Source organism: Helianthus annuus, chromosome 10 (genome assembly GCF_002127325.2).
Source record: "Helianthus annuus cultivar XRQ/B chromosome 10, HanXRQr2.0-SUNRISE, whole genome shotgun sequence".
NCBI lineage: Eukaryota > Viridiplantae > Streptophyta > Magnoliopsida > Asterales > Asteraceae > Helianthus > Helianthus annuus.
The window spans coordinates 19,410,751-19,435,152 of NC_035442.2; the positions used below are offsets into that span (position 1 = coordinate 19,410,751).

Here is a 24,402-nt window from a genome sequence, read left to right on the forward strand (position 1 = left end):
AAAACTTTTAAAACAAACTGCCCACCTCTTCTTCATTAACCGGTCGATTCTCCCGGCGAAGATTCCGGTGACATGGAATCCGTAATTTGTTTCGTTTCATCGCTATTTTCTTGGGTTTGTTCGTTATCTCCATCTCTATCTCACCAAACCTGCAAAGATGGCCTCTTATTTCGTGTGATTTGGTGATTATCCATAACCCACATAAATCTCCAACTCCAAAGACAACTCTACTCGTTAAGCCAACCACAAATCTCTATAAATAAAGGTTCCTCAATGCCATTTTAACTTGCCACACTTCAACTCGCACCCAAATCTTTTATGTGATCTCTCCTTTTGCTTTGCCGGAATCGTTAATCTCCGGCCAACTTACAAACCGTCTTGTCGACCCCTTGTGGTTGGTTTTGCTCACATGTTATGTTCGTTTTTTAACCATTGAACAAAAGCCCTAAGCTTATTGCCATTAATTTTGTCTATGATTGTCTAACTTGCTGAAAATCTATTCGATTCTAACGACTTGTGGTGAATCGTTTCTGTGTTTCAGCATACGGGAAGTAAACAGTTTGATCAGCTCCTGGAGAAGCAATATTGAATTTGGGATCGAACACCTTGATGCCCGAAACAACTCTGTATAAGCCTGGAAGTGTAAAAGCCGTATGGCTTTCGTATTGCCTAGGCCCATCCTTGCTGAGCAAAGGTAACAACAAGCACGAAAACAAAACGGTTTAATCGTCAAAATCAGCAACAAAACAAGTAATTTATTGTGTTTTAAGATCAAAACTTCCAGCAATCTCTTGGTGATGATGAAATCAGCTGAATTCATTGCAATCATATCCGCTGTAAATTGACATGAAAAGTGATTTTAGCACCACCACCGACTCATCTTGAAACCAACGATTTTAGCATAGAGAGAGATGATAGTCGTTTGATAGCGAGAGAACAGATAGGTAGATAGAGAAGAAAGACAGAGAGGGGGAGGGAGAGAGAGAGAGATTACAGGGTTTATTATTTTTTTTATTTTTTACACAAATAGCTCTATCATGGTGAAATGACAAGAATACCCTCATTTGCCTTGCACATGACTATATTTAACTAAAAAATCTAACTGGGTTAGGATCAAAGGACATAATGTGCAGTATTTTGAAACATTAAGGACAAAACTCGTCAAATATAAAGGCAAAGGACACCGTCTGCAACTTGGTACAAACATAAATGACAAAACTTGTAATTTACTCATAAAAATATGCATGTGTATACATATATATAACTGAAAATTTCATATAAATATCTCAATGTAATTAAGTACGATTAATCTCGATTAATCTTTAGTCGGTACCGACTAGCTACCGACTAGTTTTACAACCTTGTGAAAAATAATATATTATGATTTTTATAAAATATTGAGTGAATTGCAAGTTTTGTCTTTTATCTTTAGGCCATTTTGCAAGTTTTGTCCTTTATGTTTAAATTTGACGAGTTTTGTCCTTTATGTTTAAAAATCAAGCATGTTTTACCCTTTGGGCCTTAAAAATCAAGCACGTTTTGTCCTTTATGTTTAAAAATCAAGCACGTTTTTTCCTTTATGTTTAAAAAATCAAGCACGTTTTGTCCTTAAAAATAAATTTAAAATCAAAACTCGTCAAATTTAAAGATAAAGGACAAAACTTGCAAAATGGCCTAAAAATAAAGGACAAAACTTGCAATTCACTCTAAAATATTATATAAATTTTGAGAGGATTCTACAAAAACCTTTGTAGTCCCTTACTGGTTTTCCGCCGTAATCACCCCGTCGCCGATTCCGGCGATTTCATTCATTCTCTCTTCATCTTCTTCTTCCTCCTCACACATTTCACACACACACACACACACAACCCATTAACACAGAATGAAGTTCCAAATCGAAGACATAACCGTCTACTTCCCCTACGACCACATCTACCCTGAACAACACGCCTACATGATCGACCTCAAACGAGCCCTAGACGCCAAGGGCCACTGCCTTCTCGAGATGCCAACCGGCACCGGCAAAACCATCGCCCTACTCTCTCTCATCACCAGTTACTCTCTCTCTAAACCTCTCAAACTCATCTACTGCACTCGCACCGTTCACGAGATGGAGAAAACCCTAGCCGAACTCAAACTCTTGCACAAGTACCAGATCGAGTGTGTTGGACCGGCTGCTAAGATGCTTGCCCTAGGGCTTAGTTCCAGGAAGAATTTGTGTGTCAATCCTGTTGTTGTTGATAAGGAGAATCGGGATTCGGTTGATGCGGGGTGTAGGAAGCTTACGGCTAGTTGGGTTAGGGCCCTTGCGGTTGAGGATAGGAGTGTGCAGACGTGTGATTGGTTTGAGAAGTATGAGAGGGCCGGTTCGGATGCGGTTTTGCCGCCTGGAGTCTATACTTTGCAGGTTTGTTGATGATTTATTGGTTATTGGAACATGTGTTTGAGGAATATGTTGTGATTGTGCATTGAATTAGGTTGATGACAGTGAGTTATTGGAATAGTTAAGCTGGTAATTTGTTATGATTAAGGTTGAATTACCTTTAACCTATGAATATGCACTAGAATAACGTGGTTACTGTCGTTAACTATGTTGTCAAAGACGCAAGGCGCAGGCGAGGCGCATCGGCCTTGCCCGGAGCCTAGGCGCAAGGCGCAAAAAAAAAGCGTGGGCTTTTGTTTAAGGAAAGCGCACATAGAGTAAAAAAATATAAAAAATATGTTATGCTTTGAAAATAAATAAGATTCCACATATAAAATAAAAAAAAACTATTATATATGCCATTTAAGATAATGTAGCTAATAGTTAGTAGCAAAAGTTTAGGAACTGGAATTTGGTTGAACTCGTATGTCCCACGGACACGAATGCAGATCCGAAAACCCGGGCCCACGTGAGGCAGTTTTTGCACGCGCTCGTAGTTTTTTGCTGTGTTACCTTTTGTTTTCTAAAACATTTAAACTTATGCGCTGCGCCTGAGCACCGTTTTTTGCGCCTAGGCGCGCGCGCCTTTTGCGCCTGAGCACCGTTTTTACCAAAAAGTCGTCGTTTTTTGCTGTGTTACCTTTTGTTTTCTAAAACATTTAAACTTATGCGCTGCGTCTGAGCACCGTTTTTTGCGCCTAGGCGCGCGCCTTTTGCGCTTGAGCACCGTTTTTACCAAAAAAGCCCATTTTTGCGCCTAAGCTACCACCAGGCGCCATAGGCTTGCCTCGCTGCACCCGAGCGCCTAGCCGCGCGCCCTTTGCGCTTTTGACAACTATGGTCGTTAACATTTGAATGTGCACTGAAATTGGAACAATTAAGCTAGTAATCGTTATGATTAAGGTTGAATTACCTTCTGTTGATGCATACTCGAATGACAACAGATTTGAAGATAATCAGATGTTTTGTAATTTTGTATTTTGTTTAAGTGTAAGCGCCACTAGACTAGTGAAGCGAAACTATGAGTAGGCGACACTACTCATAGTGTCGCTTAAGCCTTTGCAAGCGAAACTAGCCTAGGTCAGTGGTGTGTCTTTGTTTTCCCTATAAATAGGTGTTAGGTGTGTTCATTTGTAACCTTTGACATTTCCAGGTTTTGTAACACACATTTTACGTGAAATCAGAGACAAGCATTGACATTTACATCTTTTTACACAATTCTAGTTTACATATTGAATTATTGATTTGATATCATGTCTACATACACGACTCATATATGCGCGGGATTCCACACGCGTATACATTTGTATTTGATTCATATTGTTAGATCTGATAGAGTTTGGGACTTGCACATTCAACCTATGGATATGCACCGGAATGACAGTAGTATATTACCTTTAAGCATATGATCATGCACTGAAATTGAAATTACCAATTGTTTATTACTAAGCATTGCGTTACCTTCAGCTAGTTTCTATGTACTGGAATTACACAGTTTGTTATCCAGCATGCTAGTTGCAGTGCTTTAGTATTATATTAGTTATAACCTTTCTCTACCTTATGCTTTTTCTACTATGTTGTTCAGTTTTCTGAACGTATTTCAGTTATAATTGGCTTGACTTAATGGTTAATCATCTTCTCATGAAGATTCGATTTTATATGGCAGGATCTAAGAGCGTTTGGGAAGGAAAAAGGGTGGTGCCCATACTTTCTAGCACGACATATGGTGCAATTTGCAAACGTGGTGGTTTATAGTTACCAGTATTTGCTTGATCCCAAGGTAGCTGGGATTATATCAAAGGAAATGCAGAGAGAATCTGTCGTGGTGTTTGATGAGGCTCATAATATTGATAATGTGTGCATTGAGGCACTGAGTGTTAGTGTAAGGAAGCAAACAATTGAAGGTGCAACTCGAAATATCAATAAGATGGCTCAGGAGATTAACAGGTATTTTTTAGGATAATTAATCAATCATATCATATGCCACTGTGTTCTAATAATCATTTCATAGGTCGTTTGGGGTGTAAATGTTCTTATTGCGCGTCCGCTAAATTATCAGAACTTTTAATTGGTTGTGTGAAAGGATCATGGTCATATAAAAAAGTGGAATTAGTTGTCCCATAAAAGAACACACTGTTGTTTATTTACCTTGAGAAGAATATATATATGCTGTTGGGGTGTTCATCGAATCGAATTTTCGAATTATTCGAATCGAATTATTCGAATAATTTTTATTTTTTCTTGAATTCGAATTCGATTCGTATTCGATTAAAACTTACCCAATTCGATTCGAATTCGTATTCGAATAAAAAACCCAATTCGTATTCGATTAAAAATTCGAATTCGAATAAATTCGATTTGATTCAGTTTCTTTTAAAACATGTAAATAACTATTAAAATGAAACATAAGTTTTAAAGCAACCATAGAACATTCCAAATAAAGTACCATAAGTCTAACATTCAAAACGAGTATTCGGGAATAACCACTACAAGTTAATATTTTTAGGGTTAGAAATCTACGTATAGAATTGCTACTTAGGTTTTAGTTATGGGCCATGTAGTGGGTTTGGTAATGGGTAATTTTAATACTTGGAATAAATTTTGAAAATAATTTATAGTATAGCCTAATAAAAGGCATATATGTATTATATATAAAAATAATAAATAGAATGTATAATATTTATTCGAATTTCGAATCGAGTCGAATTTGAAATTATAAATTCGTATTCGATTTACTTGACTCGAATTGAATCGAATTCGAATTCGAATTCGAATTCTTATAATCGAAACGAATTCCTGATAACCGAATCGAATTTAATCGAATTTCGAATTTTTCGAATTCGAAACGAATTCTGAACACCCCTAATATGCTGTGAATCTTCGGTATATGATATATCTATATTTTAACTTTTTTTCAACTTGGTAGGAAGGTTTAAGGCCACTGATGCTGGTAGATTGCGTGCTGAATATAATCGCCTTGTTGATGGTTTAGCACAAAGAGGGGACTTGCCAAGTAAGTACATTCTTATACTAAGCAGCTAATGCGGTAAAATATCGGATATTGGTCAAGAACCGATATTTGAGATACAGGTTATTGCGGTGTGATGTTAGTAATTTTAATATCATGCAGAATTTATATATATAGCAGTTTAACACTAACAATAAAGTATACTCTCCTACCATTAACAAATTAACCTTTTGCAACTTGCAAAACACAAACAATTGTAGCAAGTAGGAACTGATTAAGACTTAAAACACCAAAATTTAACACTAACAATTAACAATTAAGACTTAAAACAATAATAGTAGCAATAAGAAGAAAGACGAATGGTAGAACTAAGAAGAAAGGTGCTGATATCGGGAATATCGGTGATATATCGCCATATCGGTCAATATCGCTGATAATGTCGGTACTGATATTTGACACCGATATTTTACATGGGGACCAATACCCCTTCATAGTTCTTATACACCAACTCTAATTATTGATGTTGTGGTATTTTCTGGGGGACAAATCCATAAAAAGGCAATGTACTTAGGTGTATTTCTATATTAGTTAATGAAATTTTTTGACATCTACAAAACGTTAACGAACTTTTTAAATGTTCCAATTTAAGGCAACCAACATTCAAAAGTTTTATTTTAGGTAATAATGAAAATCGGCTAACTTACAGGATCACCTTAAGTATACTTTGAAAGTTCTTACCCTTTTATGGTTGAATACAAGGTTCATTACATATAGTATGTTAAGTTTTTATGCAATTGCACTTTGTATATTATATATGTTGAGATTTTTACTCTTGATTTGTACAGCTGGTGACACGTGGCTTGCAAATCCTGCTTTACCTGATGACATTTTAAAGGAAGCAGTACCAGGAAACATACGGCGAGCAGAGCATTTTTTGTCTGTTTTACGCAGATTAGTTCAGTACTTAAAAGGGCGTTTGGATACAGATATCGTTGAAAAAGAGGGCCCACTTACGTTTGTTAATGCTGTGAATTCACATGTTGGAATTGACCAAAAAATGCTGAAATTCTGCTATGATCGTTTGCACTCACTTATGCTAACTTTGGAAATTACTGATACCGATGAATTTTTGCACATTCAAACGATTTGCGACTTTGCAACACTTGTGGGGACATACACCAGAGGTTTTTCAATCATAATCGAACCTTATGATGAGAGAATGCCTCATATTCCAGATCCAGTTTTGCAGGTATTTTATATTCACTTCTTTTTTCCAGTATCTACTTAGTGTACAACATTAAAAACTGAATTTTATAATGATTGATTAGATTGTAAAGTTGAAAATAAGTTGATATGGTTATGTCAAAATCTTGTGTTGTCTTACTTGTGCATTCTATCGTTAATAAAATTATATTTTGTTGATAATATATTTCCAGCTCAGCTGCCATGATGCTTCTCTTGCAATAAAGCCCGTATTCGACAGATTTCAGTCAGTTGTGATCACATCTGGAACCCTAAGTCCAATCGACCTCTATCCTCGACTTCTTAATTTCAATCCAGTGGTTAGTCGAAGTTTTACCATGTCGTTAACAAGGGATTGCATATGCCCCATGGTTCTCTCACGGGGAAGGTAAAACAGTTAACAACTGTTATATCTGTATTCTGTAATACCATGTGCTTGCTAACTAATTGTTCTTTTAATTGCAGCGATCAGCTTCCAGTTAGCACAAAATTTGATTTGAGAAGTGATCCTGGAGTGGAAAGAAATTACGGAAGGCTTTTACTGGAAATGGTGTCGGTAGTTCCTGATGGAATTGTTTGTTTTTTTGTCAGTTACTCGTATATGGATGCAATTGTCAACAGTTGGAATGAAACGGGAATCTTGAAGGTGAGCGCTACTTTTTACAAAATTGACCAAAATTTCCGATTTGGTCCCTAGCATTCCAAAAGTGCACGGATGGTCCCTGTGGTTTGCACTTAATAACGCATTTAGTTTCCAACTTTTGCCAAAACTACACGAATGGTTCATGTGGTTTGCATTTAGTAACACATTTAGTCTCCAACTTTTGCCAAAAGTACACGAAGGGTCCCTGTGGTTTGCACTTAGTAACGCATTTAGTCTCCAACTTTTGCCTAAAGTACACGAATGGTTCCTATGGTTTGCACTTAGTAACACATTTAGTCTCCAACTTTTTCCAGAAGTGGTTTGCACTTAGTAAAGTAACTTATTTAGTCTCAAACTTTTGCAAAAGTACACGGATGGTCCTTGTGGTTTTCACTTTTTAACAAATTTATCTCTAACTTGGACCTGCGTTAATCTTTAGATTTGTTAGTTGGGTAATAAATGTGTTGCAAAGTGCGAACCACAGGGATCCATCCATGTACTTTTGAAAAGCTAGGGACCAAATCCAAAATTTTGGTTAACCACATGGACCATCCGTGTACTTTATTCTAAAAGGAAACGGGTTAAATGGGTATTAACATTTTTCTTAAAAGACTTCAATTATCATTCATTCAATTATTATCGTAATCATAGTGACACACTAATTGTTTCAGACAAAAGAAGTGTTTTCGGTCAATCTAACCTGTTTAAAAAGGTATCCATTTAGACCTGTTAACAACCCGCTCGACCCTCTCATTTTTGCCATCTGTAGGTTCTATACAATTAATTAGTGTTCTCTCTGCTGATAATATCGTAATCTCATTTTTTACTCGAACTTATGCTTTAGGACATTATGCAACGAAAGTTGGTCTTTATTGAGACACAAGATGTCGTTGAAACAACATTAGCACTAGACAACTATCGTAAAGCTTGTGATTGTGGTAGAGGTGCCGTCTTTTTCTCTGTTGCCAGGTAATCTTTTAACTTATATATCTGCTCGATGTGGCTGCTGTTATAATAATATTTTAGTATTACAACTTTTGTTATAGCTATACAAATATTAGAAAGAACAGTAATTTGATTATCTGTTCCCGTGATGTATTATTATCGCAGAGGGAAAGTGGCAGAAGGTATAGACTTTGACCGACATTACGGAAGACTTGTAATCATGTTTGGGGTTCCTTTTCAATACACATTAAGCAAGTGAGTAAATAAAGTGGTTAAACTTGTAATTTTGAATCATAACCACCTTTCGTCATCCAAAAAAACTCAAAAGTGGTTATCTGCTATTATAAAAAATGCAATTCCAAACGCCCCTTAAAGCTTAAATCATGGTCGTGTATTATGTGGGCTTGCAGGATATTACTTGCTCGGTTAGAGTATTTGCGGGAGACTTTTCAGATAAAAGAAGGCGACTTTTTGACTTTTGATGCATTGGTAGTTTGACTTCACCTGCTTTTGATTAATTGTTAAGTGGCATGATTTTTATTGGTGATATTTTTGTTTAATGATGATGAACTGACAGAGACAAGCTGCTCAATGTGTGGGACGAGTTATCCGTTCAAAAGCAGACTACGGAATGATGATATTTGCTGACAAAAGGTTTTAATTTTAATGTTATAAATATAAATGAGAGTTAAATGGCATTTTCGTCCCCAAGGTTTGGCCAGTTTTGCGACTTTCGTTCAAAGGTTTGTATTTCCGCATTTGGATCCAAAAGGTTTGAAATCTTGCCGTTTTCATCTAGCTCGTTAACTCCATTCGTTTTTCTTCGTTAAGTCAGGTGTATTTCCTTCTTTTTTTTTTAAACTTATAGGGTAATTCGGTCTTTTTTACTTTATGTAAAAAGGCTGAATACCCCTGAGAAAGACTAAATTGCCCTCTAAGTTAACAAAAAAGATGGAAATACGTCTGACTTAACGGAGAAAAATGGATGAAGTTAACGGGCCAGATGAAATGGCAAGATTTCAAACCTTTTGGATCCAAATGTGGAAAAACAAACCCTTGGACGAAAGTCGCAAAACTGGCTAAACCTCAGGGTCGAAAATGTCATTTTACTCTATATTAAATATGCTTTACAAAAACCTCTATTGTAATAATTGTTCCAGTTTTAAAAATAATGTGATTTATGCGGCTGTAAACACTTGATGATATATTTATATCTGGCATTATATTATATATGTAGATATACAAGACATGACAAACGCTCCAAATTGCCTGGATGGATTCTGTCTCATCTGCGTGATGCACACCTCAACTTGAGTACAGATATGGCGGTTCATATAGCAAGAGAGGTAAATTTTACTTGATTCATCCTCAGTTACGAAACATTGCCCAGATCAACCCGTATGTAGATAAATGGGTCGAATTCGCTATCGATTAATGTTTTGTGCTTTGCAGTTTCTGAGGAAAATGGCACAACCATATGATAAAACTGGTGGCGGAAAGAAGACCCTTTTATCACAAGAAGATTTGGAGAAGATGAATGGTGTTGAAGGAATGATGTTTTGAGGAACAAACAACTGGATCAAGATATAGAATCGGTTTACAACTGGAAAAGGTTTTGCTCGTTTTATTACGATTATCAGTCCGTTTCGGAAGGGTGTGTTGTATACTAGTCATTTCCGATCTTTATCAAGTACTCGGTTTTTTAAACCTTTTTATTTAATCTAGTTGCTCAATAACTCCTACAGTATTTTTTTTACTATATTCTTTAGTCAAAGGGGCATATTGAATAAACTAGATGAGTGGGAAAGTCCATTTTTCCTACAAAGTGTAAAATGTCATAAAACGCCACAATATCAACCATAAAACACACTCAAAACCCACAAATAACAAAGTGAAGATTACTAAAACGTCATATTTGTGGGTTTTGTGGTGTGTTTTGGATGATAAGGCTTTGATTTATATGTATTTGGATGATTCAGTCTTCCTTTTCATGCACCTGCAACAAGACGTGAAATCTCTTTAGTGCATGCTATCCTCTCATGTTATGCTTTTCTTCCTTTCAACTCATCATAATAGATTTCTCCAAGATAGAATGTAAGATAAGTTGTATAAATCCACTGATTTTGTATGTCTTCAGAAATAGAAGAGTAGTATTATATATGCATGACCTTAAAGCTATGGACACATGACATGAACATTCGTTATCATCGTATTAACGTACAAGCCCGTCTACAACTTATTTTGATGCTTATTTAGCCATGATTTCATGTTCCTCACCTTTGTAGCATAACTCAATCCGTTATGTATATGGCTGATTCCTTCTTCTTCCATCATATATCCAATCTTCCTTATCATGTACCTTCAACAAGACATGTGAAAACTCTTTAGTGCATATAGTCAAATAGTCAATCTTTATTGGCTGTGGTTTTCTTTCATATGTAGCAAGGTGGGGTTAGTGTAAAAAGAGAAGGGTTCGTGAGAAGTGAGAAGTGTAAGAAGTGTTTTAAGCCCTTAGATCTAGTAGTTAATGGTTGCGATCAAAAGTGGCAAAATTGTTAATAGTGTGATATTTTTTACATTGATTTTACTAGTTTAGGGTAATGTTGTCTTTTTATTATATTTAAATAAGGAAATTGTATCTTATAACAGTTAAACCGCTGGCAACTTTCATAATTCTCGCCCATTTCCATCCAAAATCGGAGAGATAGAACAAAATCAAAATCAAAAAGCTTGGTTTGTTTTATAAACGTAATCAACTTCATCTTCTTCGTCATTGTGTTTTATCGGTAATCACATGATATGAAGCCTACTAGAATGCAAGTTTAAAACACTATAGGAAGAACATCTACTTGTATGCAGGTGTAATGTGGGTGTAAAACATCATACGAAGAACATCTACTGAATGTAGGTGTAACACACCATGAATGTAGGTGTAATGCAGGTATAAAACACGATACGAAGAACATCTACAGGAATGCAAGTGTTTTAACGTCTGGAAGAACTGTATTCAGATTCAAGGCGTGATGTTTTAAAACGTCTGGAAACATTGACTATGATTCAAAGTGATGGTGTTTTAACATCTGGAATCTGGAAAACATTGTATTGTGATTACAGTCATTGTGTTTTAACATCTAGAAATAAAATATTTTGAAATTTCAGTAAAAATAAAATAAAGTTCATCAATATACACTCCTTTTCTTATATGTATAATTATTAAATGGTGGCCCCAAAAATTCGATGGCCCTAAGCGAGAGCCTAGGTTCTTTATTAACTTGGGCCGGCTCTGCGCCCATATCACCAGATCTAGTATTAACTACAGAAAAACATATCAATGATGGAATGTAGAATGCATGGAATCATACTTCACCGTAGCCGGTCAAAATAAAAGTCAACCAATCATTCACATAAGTAATTGCAAGTCAGTGTTGCACTCAAAAGTCAAGTGATGAGGCACTGGTAATATCTCTCAGTTCATACCTCAAATTTAACATGCGAAAATAATCAAAATCCATATAACTTTACAGGCAAATTTTGCAAGGCGGGAACCGTGGTGCGTAAATTATGGTTTTTGCAGTCCTTGGAGAAAACATGAACAGATAGCAGAGCTGCTTAGGGAGCTTGCTTCTCTAACTTTGTCGCTTCAAGGATGTCTTAGCTCGCGATTACAGGTATAACCAAGGTTAAAAGCGTAATTTATCTCAAGTTCATATTCGGACCATTAACTTATTGAGCTAATTTGTATGTGCGCAGCCCTCAACAATGATGCTCAAAGCTATCAAAGATCCATGTACAAAAATATTGGGTTGTCGCTTGGACTTATGTTGCGTGAGCTAGGAGAAAACGTCATGAAAACGAAAAGAAACCAGGCAAAAATCCTTATCGGGCCAGAGTTGCAAACCATGAAGCTAACATTGATTCAAGTTTCTAATTCAGAGCTGCAAGAAATTGAAAATCTTGAAGATCTTGCTATAGCAAACTTCTTGTTTATGCTATGCGGCAAACCTCTACATTTGCCAATGTTTAACTTATATTTAGTTTAATTCAAGTTGTATCTTTACAGAAATAAGCCAAGAAATTGCAAACAAGACCTTACATTTACAAATTACTCCAATTATAACACCAAAATATGTATTTCTTTTCTATTCAATTCAAAGATGAATGAATCAATGCTTTCTATACCCAACCACCCCAACTCTACATGTAAAAACTCCCCTAAATCTTTACAAATCAAATTTCTCATCAATGCAATTGGCACTGAATTCCCATCACAATTATGCCACTTTCAACTTTAAGACCGCCATCTGCCGCCACTGATAAACCCACCTCGCCAAGATCTCAAACTATCCATTGTCCGCTTTCATCGTCCCACCTTTCGTTACCGTAGATCACATTGGTTGTGGACTATTGGCTGTATAATTCCCAGCAACGGAATATTCACGTTTAAGAAAGACTGCATACAGAAGCTCGTTCCAAGAATCTGGGACGCCAGGTAAGCACCAATGGCTGCAGTCTTGCCTGCGTAAAGGTGCGGGCCCGCCATCTTTCGGGCCCAAATAATATACAGATGCATGACCATCTTTTCGCTTTGATGACATGTATGTCACGTTTAATATGTCCAATGTTGTTTGTGATGATGACCCGTTATTGTGTTTGGATAGCACCGAGCCAACTATGTTCGGGAAAAACATTGTGCTCGGTGAAACTGGTGATGAACTCAAGTCTGGCAGTGTCTCGAGGTGGCAGCTACCACCGGATTTCCAATCACCGCCCCTAAAAACACACAAAACGATATTAACTAATGATTTATAGAGGTGGTAACATAGACCCATAACCCATTTTTGGATGAAATGTGATTTGGGTCAACCCTACCGGACCCGTTACCCCCCCCCCCCACACACACACACACAAGACCATTCACATTCAAGATATAAAAGATGAACGCGAACCTGAAATGCACAGGAGAAAAGCTTCGGAAAACAACTTGTGTCTTATTTGTATCTACTTCTTTACTAATCCAATTCAAAACTGTATCGACTGATTTTTGGTATGCAGTTTCGATGCTCATATTCATTTTCACATCTTCGGATTCTTGAAAGTAACAGCCCCTAAAACATAAGAACTACAATATCAGATCAAACATTCGAAAGACACAATTTTTAACATGGTCTGACATTTAAACTACAAAAGGGTGGAGGTGGCACCTTCGACCCATTTACTTATGGGTCAATTTGGGTTGTGGTCAAATTAACTAAAAGAGAAACATGTCGAATGGGTTGATACTTATGGGTCGATTTGGATTGTGTCAACACAAGAGGTGTACAAAAACTGGTTTGGGCCCAAACCGAACCGGCTTCAGAACCTAACCGGTTATTTTTTAAAATGGGTCGAACCGGTTTGGGCCAACCGGCCCAACCCGGTTCGGGTTATAAACCAATTTTAGGGTTGAAAAACCTAACCCGCTCAAACCGATTTGGATAGGATTCAACCGGTTTGGAGCATTAAAACCGGTGTTTTTTGGATCGGGCCCAAATTGATTCGGATTGAAACTAGTTCTCAACACAAAAGTCCCAAACCTATGCCAAACCGCCGGGTTGGGTTGGGCCCAAACAGGTTTTTTTGTACACGCCTCTAGTCCCCCACCCTAACTCGTTTTGACCCATTTACTTATGCGTTGATTTGGGTTGTCTTTTAAGTTTTATCTCAAACAGGTTAAGCAAAACATTAGCCAAACGAAAAATGGGTTGAAATAACCCTATTTTTAAAAGCATACAGCCTGTCAAGTGGTTTTATTCAAAAATCTAACTTATCATTGTAATAATAATGTTTTATAAATTATAATCATAATCAACGCTTTAATTATTTATATACAAGATTCGAGTAATGGGCTAGAAAAGTTTATGCGAGTCAACACATAAACGGGTCAACCCAATCCAACCCCGCCCATTTCAACCCAAATCTGTTTTGACGCGTCACCCAGCCAGGCCAAACGTTTTCATTTTTATCTTTTTAAATATTAATTCACACTTACTCGCGTATAGTTTTTTCAGAATTCCACCAATGCCCGCTATTGAACACGATAACATCCGCGCCTTTCCATTTCACAGAGCCCCAATCCATTTTATCGAGTTTCAAAGTGGTCCTCACTTGTTTTGATGAGCCAGCTGGCGGCCGACTCTGCAGGACCAGGTATGGGGCCCGGTAATACTCGATCGTGCAATTAAACTCAGGGAATTTAAACACCAAGAAACCGGTATGTTTAGTTATCGGTCTTCCGTTAACTTCATATATTGAAGATTTGTTTGTTACAGCAGTTGATAACAAACACAAAAGGGATTCCCATTGGTTTCTTCCAATTGAATCACCAACAAATGCTAATCTTCTGTTTCTCAGTCTTTCTAGCATAGTTTTTGCATCAAATCTGCATTTTATAATAATTAGTTTTATTATTTTGAATCTTATTTTCTAAGTTTTAAAATCAATAATTCAAAATTGTGAAACAAAATTCATAATTTATAGGCAAATTAGATTTAAATAATCCCAACTTTCTCAATTTGGCTGATAATAATCCAACCTAGTTATTTTCCGATAATAATCCGAACTGGTCCACTTTTGGCCGATAATAGTCCACCGTTAAAAATAGCTTAACGGAGTTATGTTTTTCTCCGAATTACAAACCGATGTTTTAGGGATTTTGATCAGAACGAGGATACGAGTCGATTTATGTAGAACTTACCTCGAAATGGTGCCTCCAAACGGCTTGATTTTTGTTAATTGGAAGTTTTAACACCCGAATTGAAGTACCGTTTTCGTCGTTTGGGCAGTATATTCAGGTAAATTTTACATCAATCAACTCGTATCCTCGTTCTAATCAAAAGCCTTAAAACATCGGTTTGTAATTCGAAAAAAACTTAACTCTGTTAAGCTATTTTTAACGCAGACCATTATCGGCCAAAAGTGGACCAGTTCGGATTATTATCGACAAATAACTGAGTTGCGATTATTATCGGCCAAATTGAGAAAGTTAGGATTATTTAAATCCAATTTGCCTAATTTATATAATAAACGTAAAATTACCTAACTACCCATGCGTTTTAAACCATACAATTGATTGTATTAGATCCTTCAATTACAAAAAAAAAAAAAAAAAAAAAAAAGAACAAAACAAAAAATGTCTTTTATATAGCATATCCAAACGGCCATAATTCTCACAATTTGAATCTTACTTACCAACTATTTAGACTTAATAACTCAAAATTATGAAATAAAACTCACAATTCACATAAATAAATGTAGAATTACCAAACTACCCATGTGTGTAAACCATACAATTTTTATGTCAAAAACTTTTAAATTACATAAACTCTTTTAAAAAGCATATCCAGTTTCCAAACACCCCTAATTCTCGCATTTAAATTTTGACTAATTAAAGTCTCATATTCATCCAAATGTAAAATCAACATGTCTTATACTAAAATTTCAAATTACAATAATCCAAAAACTCATGTCCTAACAAAAACCCTTTGGCACACATGTGACCAAACCCCCAAAAGTGGCAAACATGTTCCCACTAATCATAATTCAAATCAAACAAAACCCATTTCAATTTTCACACAAAAACACACACCATGTTTTATAATTTATACATATGTGTATGTATCTATAGAGAGAGAGAAAAAGAGATTAGAACCTGGGCAAGTTACAATCTTTAGGTTGCCATCTCCACTTGGTATAAAACTGATCAAGTCTTCCATTTTCAGAACATCTAAAACCATCATCTAACAACAAACAATCTTTAGATTCATAAAGTGGATAACTCTCATCCCACACCCAACTACCATCAAATATGTCACACTTTTGACCCGGACCCATTTCAAGAAACCCAAACAGGTCATGACCCGGATGACCAGACCCACTGAACCCGAACCACACACCCAACCCACGGTGCCCACGAGCCCTGAACCCTGAACCCACGGACCGGTAGTCCAAGAAAAACAGACACAAAATGAAACAAAAACTGACAAACACACAACTCAGTTCAGATGGCTTCAGTTTCTTGAACTTCTTCAAGAACTCCAAATGGGTCATATTTTTTTCGGATTCTTTATCAAAATTTGATTTTGGAAAAAGGGTATTTGTTTGTTTGGGGATTTGGCAAAAGGGTCTTCTTGAAATCTTAAAATCTTGAAAAGTGAAAAACTGACCAACAAGTTAACAAAACACCCACACACACAAAACACACAGTGGTGTGTGTGTTATCAAAAGGAATTTGGAAAGAAGGGTTGGGTCTTTTTGTTTGTGGAGAAGAGAGAGAGAGAGAGGAGATAGGACAGAATTAGGAGATTAGATGTGTGGGGCCCAAAGGAGGATGACAAACATTCATGGTTTTCACACACTAGTGTGTGTATGTGTGTGTGTTCTTGTTTGATGATATATAATGGTTGATGATATATAATGGTTGATGATATATAATGGCTTGATGATATAATGGTTGATGATTAGTGGAGAGCCTGTAAGACCATGTGTAGTGGAAGGGGAATATAATGCCCCCACCCTAGGGCATTTTACGCCATGTGGCGGTCCAGTCAGCAAAGGGGCATTATTGGGCGTTTTCTAAAATGGGGTGTAATGGGGATGGGGCATTATTAGGCATTATTGGGCATTAAATAAAATAAAGAAAAAACCCCTAAAAAATCTCATTGGTCAGTCAACCCTCCCACAATCCCCTTTGGGCGTTTTATATATCACGCCAAAGCAAAAAATTTTTGAGCATAATGCCCCATAATGCCCTATGTAATGGGAGTGAGGGGCGTTTTTTTTGAGCATAATGCCCACATAATGCCCCACTACACATGGTCTAAACATGTGAATTGTTGGAAGATATAAAAAAGATTTACATAAATCATTTTTTTGACTTTGGTTAGAGGGAAAGTGGACCCCACTTTTAGGGTCGTGGGGTTTAGTGGGGGTAATGGTGGGGTTTAGACATAAAGGATAGAACATTTGTCCCACCACAAAATCAAATTATAACTTGATAAAATATTGTTAGATATTTGAGGAAATTAATTAATAAAATTGTATTAAAGCTTGATAAAATGTGTATTGGAGGTTGAAGAAATTAGTTCTGTCTTTGGAGAATAAAACAAATGAATTTTGTTATATGTTTTTTTAGGAGATTTCTTTTGGAGAGATATTTAGGTATTAAAGAGAGGTTATCGTTAACGGATTTAAGAGATGAATATTGGACCACAAAAAGAAGGTGACAAGAGTGTTGGTCCGCAACAACAATCTTCGGTCGATGATAAAGTGGGGGCGATGTATGTTATGATTTGGGAGTTTTTTTAATAGTTTAAAAATGTAGTTTTCTCATTGATTTTTTTCTTCATGATTTATGTAAATTGCAATATAAACATTTGTAATTGACTCAAGTTTTTAACACAGTTTAATATCATTAAAAGAAGATTGTGTTAATTAAATATCCTATAAAAGATAAGAAGTTTGTGATATGCTATTTAAGTCTTCAATTGGTTTCTTACAATTCAGTTTATCCTATGATACATTTTAGTTTTTCCTTTAATGCATTGTTCAAAGAAATCAAACTATTTGTCAATAACATTAATTCATATGAAAATAACAATTCGATCAGGATGCATGTATTGAAACTAAGACCGGTGGGTGTGGCTTAGCGCCACCCGCCACCTCAGCCTCCATAGCGCCACTGGGGCGTCATCGTCCACACCGAACAAATGAAAGGGGGGGGGGGGCGTCATCCTTCTCCTCGCCATTGTGTTAACAGAAGAAGGGGGGGTGCAGGTGGGGCCCACCTCTTTTCAATCGATATATATATTTTTTTTATTTTGTTTAATAGGAGATTTATACCACACCCTTCAAGTTAAAGGAATGAGCTTTAAAGCCACCTGTGTGACGTGGCGTTGACGTGTGGCGTGATAAAACCACTAGAGGCTTTATACCACACCCTCAGCCTAATCAAAACATTAGGTATGTAAGTTATAAGAGTATAGGTATTTAAAAAACAAAATAGCATTCCCTATATTTAAAATATTATGTTTCAAGAGTATCTACAATGAAAGGAGGTTAATGATCTCTTAGTATCACGCTTTCCCTATCCCATCCCCTCTTCAAAGTCATAACTTGGCTAGCCAATATAGCTATAAGGTTGACCATAACCTCAATTTAACCCATCCTTTTAGATTTGACACGTTGAGGTATCTCTCCCGAAGGAAAGCCATGAACTTCTACGCAATCTATGCCATCCTCTCTCATCTAACAACGGTCTATAGCCAAAGATTTGTCTTGGGAACTTACAAGGTTATTGGTCTCTCTCCTCCATATGACATCCACCTCAACATCCTTGTATCGAAAAATTCCACGTTGCAGATGATCTTACGCTAAACCAAGATATTAGTTCCGTCTTGGTACAAACCAATCCAAAAGTACCATAAAACATCATTTTTGTCCAATAAAAAATTTTCTATTGAACAATTCCTAATTAGTAAATACCAAGGGAAAGTTTAAAAGAAGATATGTGTTCAAAAGTTTAGAACAAACATGCTATTAAAATACAAACAACTTTATTTAAATTTTAAAGCATGTTAAACCTCCGATCAAGGGCGTAGCTTTGTGGGGGTGGGAGGTGGTTTCGCTCGTTAGTGGAGAATATATAATATAGTTTTCGTTAGGGCTGGCATATCGTGTATACCCGTACACGATAAGACACGACACGATAAGACACGATACACGAAATCCCATACACGAACACGACACGATAACTTATCGTGTCCTTTTTTTCAAACATGAACACGACACGATATACACGAAAATTACCTGTTAATACCTGTTAACACGACTGTTTGACTGTTATACACAAAAATTACCTGTTAATACATGTTAACACAAACAAAAACACGAACACGACATGCTATCTGAGAGTTACAGAGGGAGTTTAGGGTTTTATTTTTTTTAATTGAATGAGGAATGAAAATAGAAAGGAATTAAGGAACCCACACGCACATGGCTGATGAGTTTTATTTAATTTAATTTCATATCGTGTACTAACGGGTATTAACAGGTAAACATGTATTTAACCTGTTTATACACGAAAATTAACAGGTAATTTCGTGTCTACCTGTTTGGTACACGATACCTGTTAAGGCCATACACGATACCTGTTAACTTCGTGTAGGTTCGTGTCGTGTATTCGTGTAAAATTGCCAGCCCTAGTTTTCGTCTAGAAATTTTTGAGTATATACGTTTTTGACCCCCGGTTTTATAGAAATTTTTGGTATATACGTTTTCGACCCCCGGTCGGAAATCTCAAGTCACTACCTCCGATGAGTGTCCCACACTCTTGTTTCCATGAAATCAGATGTGTACAAAAACATGTTAACAAACATCTATCTTTTTGATTAGAACTCTTAAGTGGATATCATTATGGATTTTCTATATCTTATGATTGTATGCGTCGTGAAACTGCAAAAAAATTATATATTTTTTCCTTGCAACATTTTGCGATAATTAGCGTTATATTTATTTACTTAATTTTTATTATCTTTCATACACGCCATTATTATATTAAATTTATAATTGAAGTTCTTTTTGTAATATAAAGTTACATCATTTTGATTTATTTGATAATTGAGTGACATAAAAGAATTCATAGCTTTCTTGCAACTTGCTTATTCCCGTTGACTAACGAAGGCCAATTCCCATATCCGAAATTATTACCATCTCGGCATTTAACGTTTTTCTGTTCTTTGGTTAAAATCGACAAGGTTTATTTGTGTCTAGTAGGGGCGTTCCGGGGGGGGGGGGGGGGTGCCGGGTGGGGCCCAATTTTTTTTTTTTTAATAAAGTTATGCAGTAACAATTAAAATATATAAGTGCTTAACTGAAAAATGACAAGATATAGTCTGATAGTTCCCATGTCACTTTATTAGCAAATAGGTATTGGGTTCTAATCTTGATAGTTTCATTTTTAGTTGATTTTTTTCCTTTATGTTTGTTACCTATGCATTTAATGCAAATGACATTAATTGACTAATTTTGTGTTACATTAAATCAAAATGTGAATCATAGTTATTTCTCAAATCTAGTTTATTTATATTAATTTCTTAAAATATTATTCAATCTACAATTAGTTTTGTGTCTTCAATTTTTTAATGAAAAAAGTCTTATTTGTTTTTTTTTTCTTTCAACTCTGTGTATTTTATAAATAAATTTGGATAGGTTACGATGGTTTTGCATGATCGTAAATAACGATTTTTAAAGTTACGAAGTAACTATTCCACATTTTCTTAATTTACCCTTAAAACGTGTTTTTTTCTACGTTTCGTTGTCCAAATGCGTGTGTGATGTGCTTTTTATCTACGTTTCTATGTAAAAAAAGCAGTCTGCCGCAACATGCGAGAGATTCCACAAATTTTTAATTCATTTCATATATTTAAAACTTTTTTATATATTATTTTTAAGAAGTTTATATTTTAGGGGCCCGTATTTTATCTTTACACAGGGCCTACATATTTTCAAAGATTTTCGGAGACGGCTCTGACGATTAATGTAGCTATAAAGAACCGTGTATAGGTTTGACAAGTTATTTTGAAGAGATTTATAATGGAGAAAAACTATTCATGGTAAAATCAACATACATATAACAATTTCGATATATTTATGAATGGATGTGTAAATTCAAAATTGTGATCAAAATTTGGTCAAACAAACACGAACCTCCTAGAAGATAAACGTTCTAAAGATTGCCAAATGGACACTTAGAACATATAAAACCTTATATGTCGTTTTACTTATAAATATTCAACGATGACGGTAGCAATATAGTTTTATATATAATAATATAATCGAATTAGTTATTTATAAAACTTAAAAAGTAAACAAAAATATAGATATTAACCCGACAAAAACCGTTTTAACCAGCACTACAAAAACTAACTTTCAGTGACGAAGAAATCACCTATGAACTAAAATGTAGTTGAAAAGAAAAAGAAAAAAACTAAAAGTATATAAAAACTACATTAATATTAATGGTTAAGTGCTGAACGAGTGAAACATTAATAGCTGAACCAGTAAAAGGTCTGAACCATTAAGAGAGCCAGTATAATGCTTAACCGTTCAGAGGCAAATGTCTAACTAATTCAGATTAGAGGTTTTAACCATTCAGACTCAGTATAATGCTTAACCATTCAGATGCTAATGTCTGAACCATTCATACATCTGCTTATGAAACAACACTCTAAACCATTAAGTGCTGAATCAGTAAGATGTATGAACTATTAAGAGCCCTATTAAAAGCTAAACAATCAACCCCTTAGATAAGTAGTCACATGCTCTCTTAACTCATCGGTCGTAAATGTTTTCAAATATAGAAACTTGATCCACTTTATGCTTTTAAAAATTTTAAGATTTTCTAAAAAATGTAGGAACTCGGAAAACAATAATAGTAAAATCGGGTAAAATATTGTTATACTCTACTTGCAAAAGAAATTAGACAAATCATGAAAAAAGGAGATGCATATTACTATGGGTTAATGGATTTAAACACCCACAACTATTGCTATTTGGCCGCTGGCACTTTCAACTTTAACTTTGGCTCACACCACTTCCAAGTCCCAACTTAATACTTGGGTTGCTGTGTCACCCCGTCGTCAAATAAACACTAACTAGGTTAGTTCTTTTTGCTGACATGGCTAATATTTGCTGATGTGGCATGCTGATGGATCCAATATACACACACATCAACATGTATATAAGCTCCACGTCTGCTCAAACCAGCCACACTATATGCTTCTCCCCCATCTCCTTTTGGGAAGAAAACCCTAACATCGAGCCGACACCCCCCCCCCCCGGACAACAACACCCCTTTACTCCTCTCCTTCTCCGCTACCCCTGAACCAGCATACTAGAAGTGGCGTCGTCGCTCACGACGGCGGCGGTGGTGGATTTCAACGGCACGACAATCAACGGCGCCCCCCTTTTCTCGTTTTTCTGATGACGGTGGTGTTTGTACTACAAATTTCCGGCTGCCGACTATGAAGATGGTGCTGCTGAGTGAGGAAGATGATGAGTCGGAACTGGCCGATGGCGGCACTTGCCGTCGGAAATTCACCAGCGACCTCTGGTCGGCGTTGACGGCGGACGTGCAGCATGTTCGAGTTTGCTGATGTGCCACACAGGTGGGTAAAGGGGTGTTTAATTACTGATTGATCGATCCGATTAGTTAAGTGCAGATAATTAGGGTTTTAATCAGATGAAATGTTGGTTGGTGATTGATTACAGGTGCGTACACTTATGTGTCGGAGCTATGGAGGAAGAAGCAGTCGGATGTCATGAGGTTTATGCAGAGAAGGAATCTTTGACCGGTAACGAATTTAATCAGATTGATTCCGGCAGTGAAGGATTGATTCCGGCAGTGAAGGAATCTTTGACCGGTAACGAGGTTTATACAATCCCGATTCCAACAACCCCAAACCCCCAAATTTCATAAGGTTTATACAATCCCGATTCAAACAACCCCAAACCCCCAAATTTCATGAGGTTTATACAATCCCGATTCAAACAACCCCAAACCCCCAAATTTAATCGAAGACTGTGTTAAATCTCTGTTGATGGTGGTGCTTCGTTGTTAAAGGTGATGATAAGGTTGATAAGAGAGGGCTGATCGAGAACGGAGGAGGGAATGAGCCGGCGGAGCTGGCGAGGTGCCGCCGCCGGCGACACCGTGACCGTATGTTGTTTTGGTGAGTTTTGGTTCAAGTGATTTTTCGTGTCATTTAAAGATGATGAATCGGTATAATTGACACGTCATACATGCCACATCAGCTTAAATTGACACATAGGCTAATTTTATTAACGGGGTTTGTGACTATTTAACGAGGGGGTGCCATGACAAACAATGTGTCAAGTTGGGAATGGTGTGAGCCAAAGTCAAAGTTGAGAGTGCCGGCGGCCAAATGGCAATAGTTGGGGGTGTTTAAATCCATTAACCCTATTACTATTGTAGATGTTATAATCTCACAAGATATAAAATATTGTTATATTGTACTTGCAAAAAAAACTCACTATTTTTTTTTCCACCCGACGAGTTGCTTGTCCAGTCAAAACGCGTTTGGGTAGAGAAAGTTTTCACCGCATATAAGGAAGGCTTTCTAGTTTATTTCATTTCTCATAAAATATGAATAAAAAAAATAAACCATGCTGATCATTTTCCAATAAATAAATGCAGATTATGATGATTCAACATGTTGTATTTAAAGTGCTGAATGCTGATCAAAAAAATATATATATTTATAATAAATTAATGCTAATTATGATGATGGGTAGAGGTTCCTGTAAAAAAAAGGTTTTTTGTGACAAAATGGGATCATAATAGCAAAATTGCAAATAATGTTTACTATTAAACATATTAATTTTTTAGATTAAGGGTATGTAGGTAAATTAAACATTTTAAATTAAGAAACTAACATTAATGCACATGCAACTTCCCTCCGTTTTTCTTAAACGTCAATAACTTTTTATATGTAACTTTTTTTTAATTACACCATAATAACGAGCGTTTTTTTTTAATCTTTAATATGAGTACCATATGGCTATACTTATATAGATAAAAAATATGTTTCGATCAGATGTTTAGTCCATGATATTTTGTCTATGTTCATACAGTGGTGTTTTAATTGTATTGTGATTCAAAGCGTGGTGTTTTAAACACGTACTGGAAAGCGTGGTGTTTTTTTATCTGCTGGAATGTAGGTTTTAAAACACCATGGTGTTTTAACATATGGAATCTGGAACATCGACTAGCATGCAGATGTAAAACACCGTGTATGCAGGTTTAAAACACCATGTACAATAACCATACTATGAACATTATACTAAGAACACATTCTACAAAATAGAGGTAGTGTCTTTAATAGTGTTATATACTTATTGAATGGTGTTATTGAATGATGTTATACAATTATTGAATGGTGTTATATATGTGTTGAATAGTGATTTTGCAGTGTTATTCGTAGTGTTTTTATAGAGATCTTTAAAATTGTGTTATATACTTATTAAATGGTGTTATATACTTATTGAATGGTGTTATGTAATTATTGAATTGTGTTATATACGTGTTGAATAATGGTTGCAGTGTTATTCGTAGTGTTTTTACAAAGA

The 24,402-nt window shown here is 36.0% G+C and overlaps 2 protein-coding genes across 2 annotated transcripts; one reads left to right on the forward strand and one right to left on the reverse strand.

Annotated features, from left to right (window-relative positions):
• The first annotated feature begins 1,756 nt into the window (after positions 1-1,756).
• Positions 1,757-10,014, forward strand: LOC110884127 (general transcription and DNA repair factor IIH helicase subunit XPD). The gene is made up of 12 exons (XM_022131805.2): positions 1,757-2,407; positions 4,089-4,369; positions 5,353-5,435; positions 6,236-6,639; positions 6,827-7,020; positions 7,098-7,278; positions 8,120-8,244; positions 8,386-8,475; positions 8,631-8,709; positions 8,798-8,874; positions 9,458-9,566; positions 9,673-10,014. Exons 1-12 carry the CDS (start codon positions 1,883-1,885, stop codon positions 9,781-9,783), a joined length of 2,259 nt encoding a protein of 752 aa, XP_021987497.1. The 5' UTR covers positions 1,757-1,882; the 3' UTR covers positions 9,784-10,014.
• A 2,241-nt stretch (positions 10,015-12,255) lies between these two features.
• LOC110884128 (protein trichome birefringence-like 10) lies at positions 12,256-16,647 on the reverse strand. Its single transcript, XM_022131806.2, has 4 exons — positions 15,908-16,647; positions 14,249-14,638; positions 13,167-13,325; positions 12,256-12,990 (listed from the first exon to the last, which is right to left on the reverse strand). Exons 1-4 carry the CDS (start codon positions 16,303-16,305, stop codon positions 12,606-12,608), a joined length of 1,332 nt encoding a protein of 443 aa, XP_021987498.1. The 5' UTR covers positions 16,306-16,647; the 3' UTR covers positions 12,256-12,605.
• Between the last annotated feature and the right edge of the window lie 7,755 nt (positions 16,648-24,402).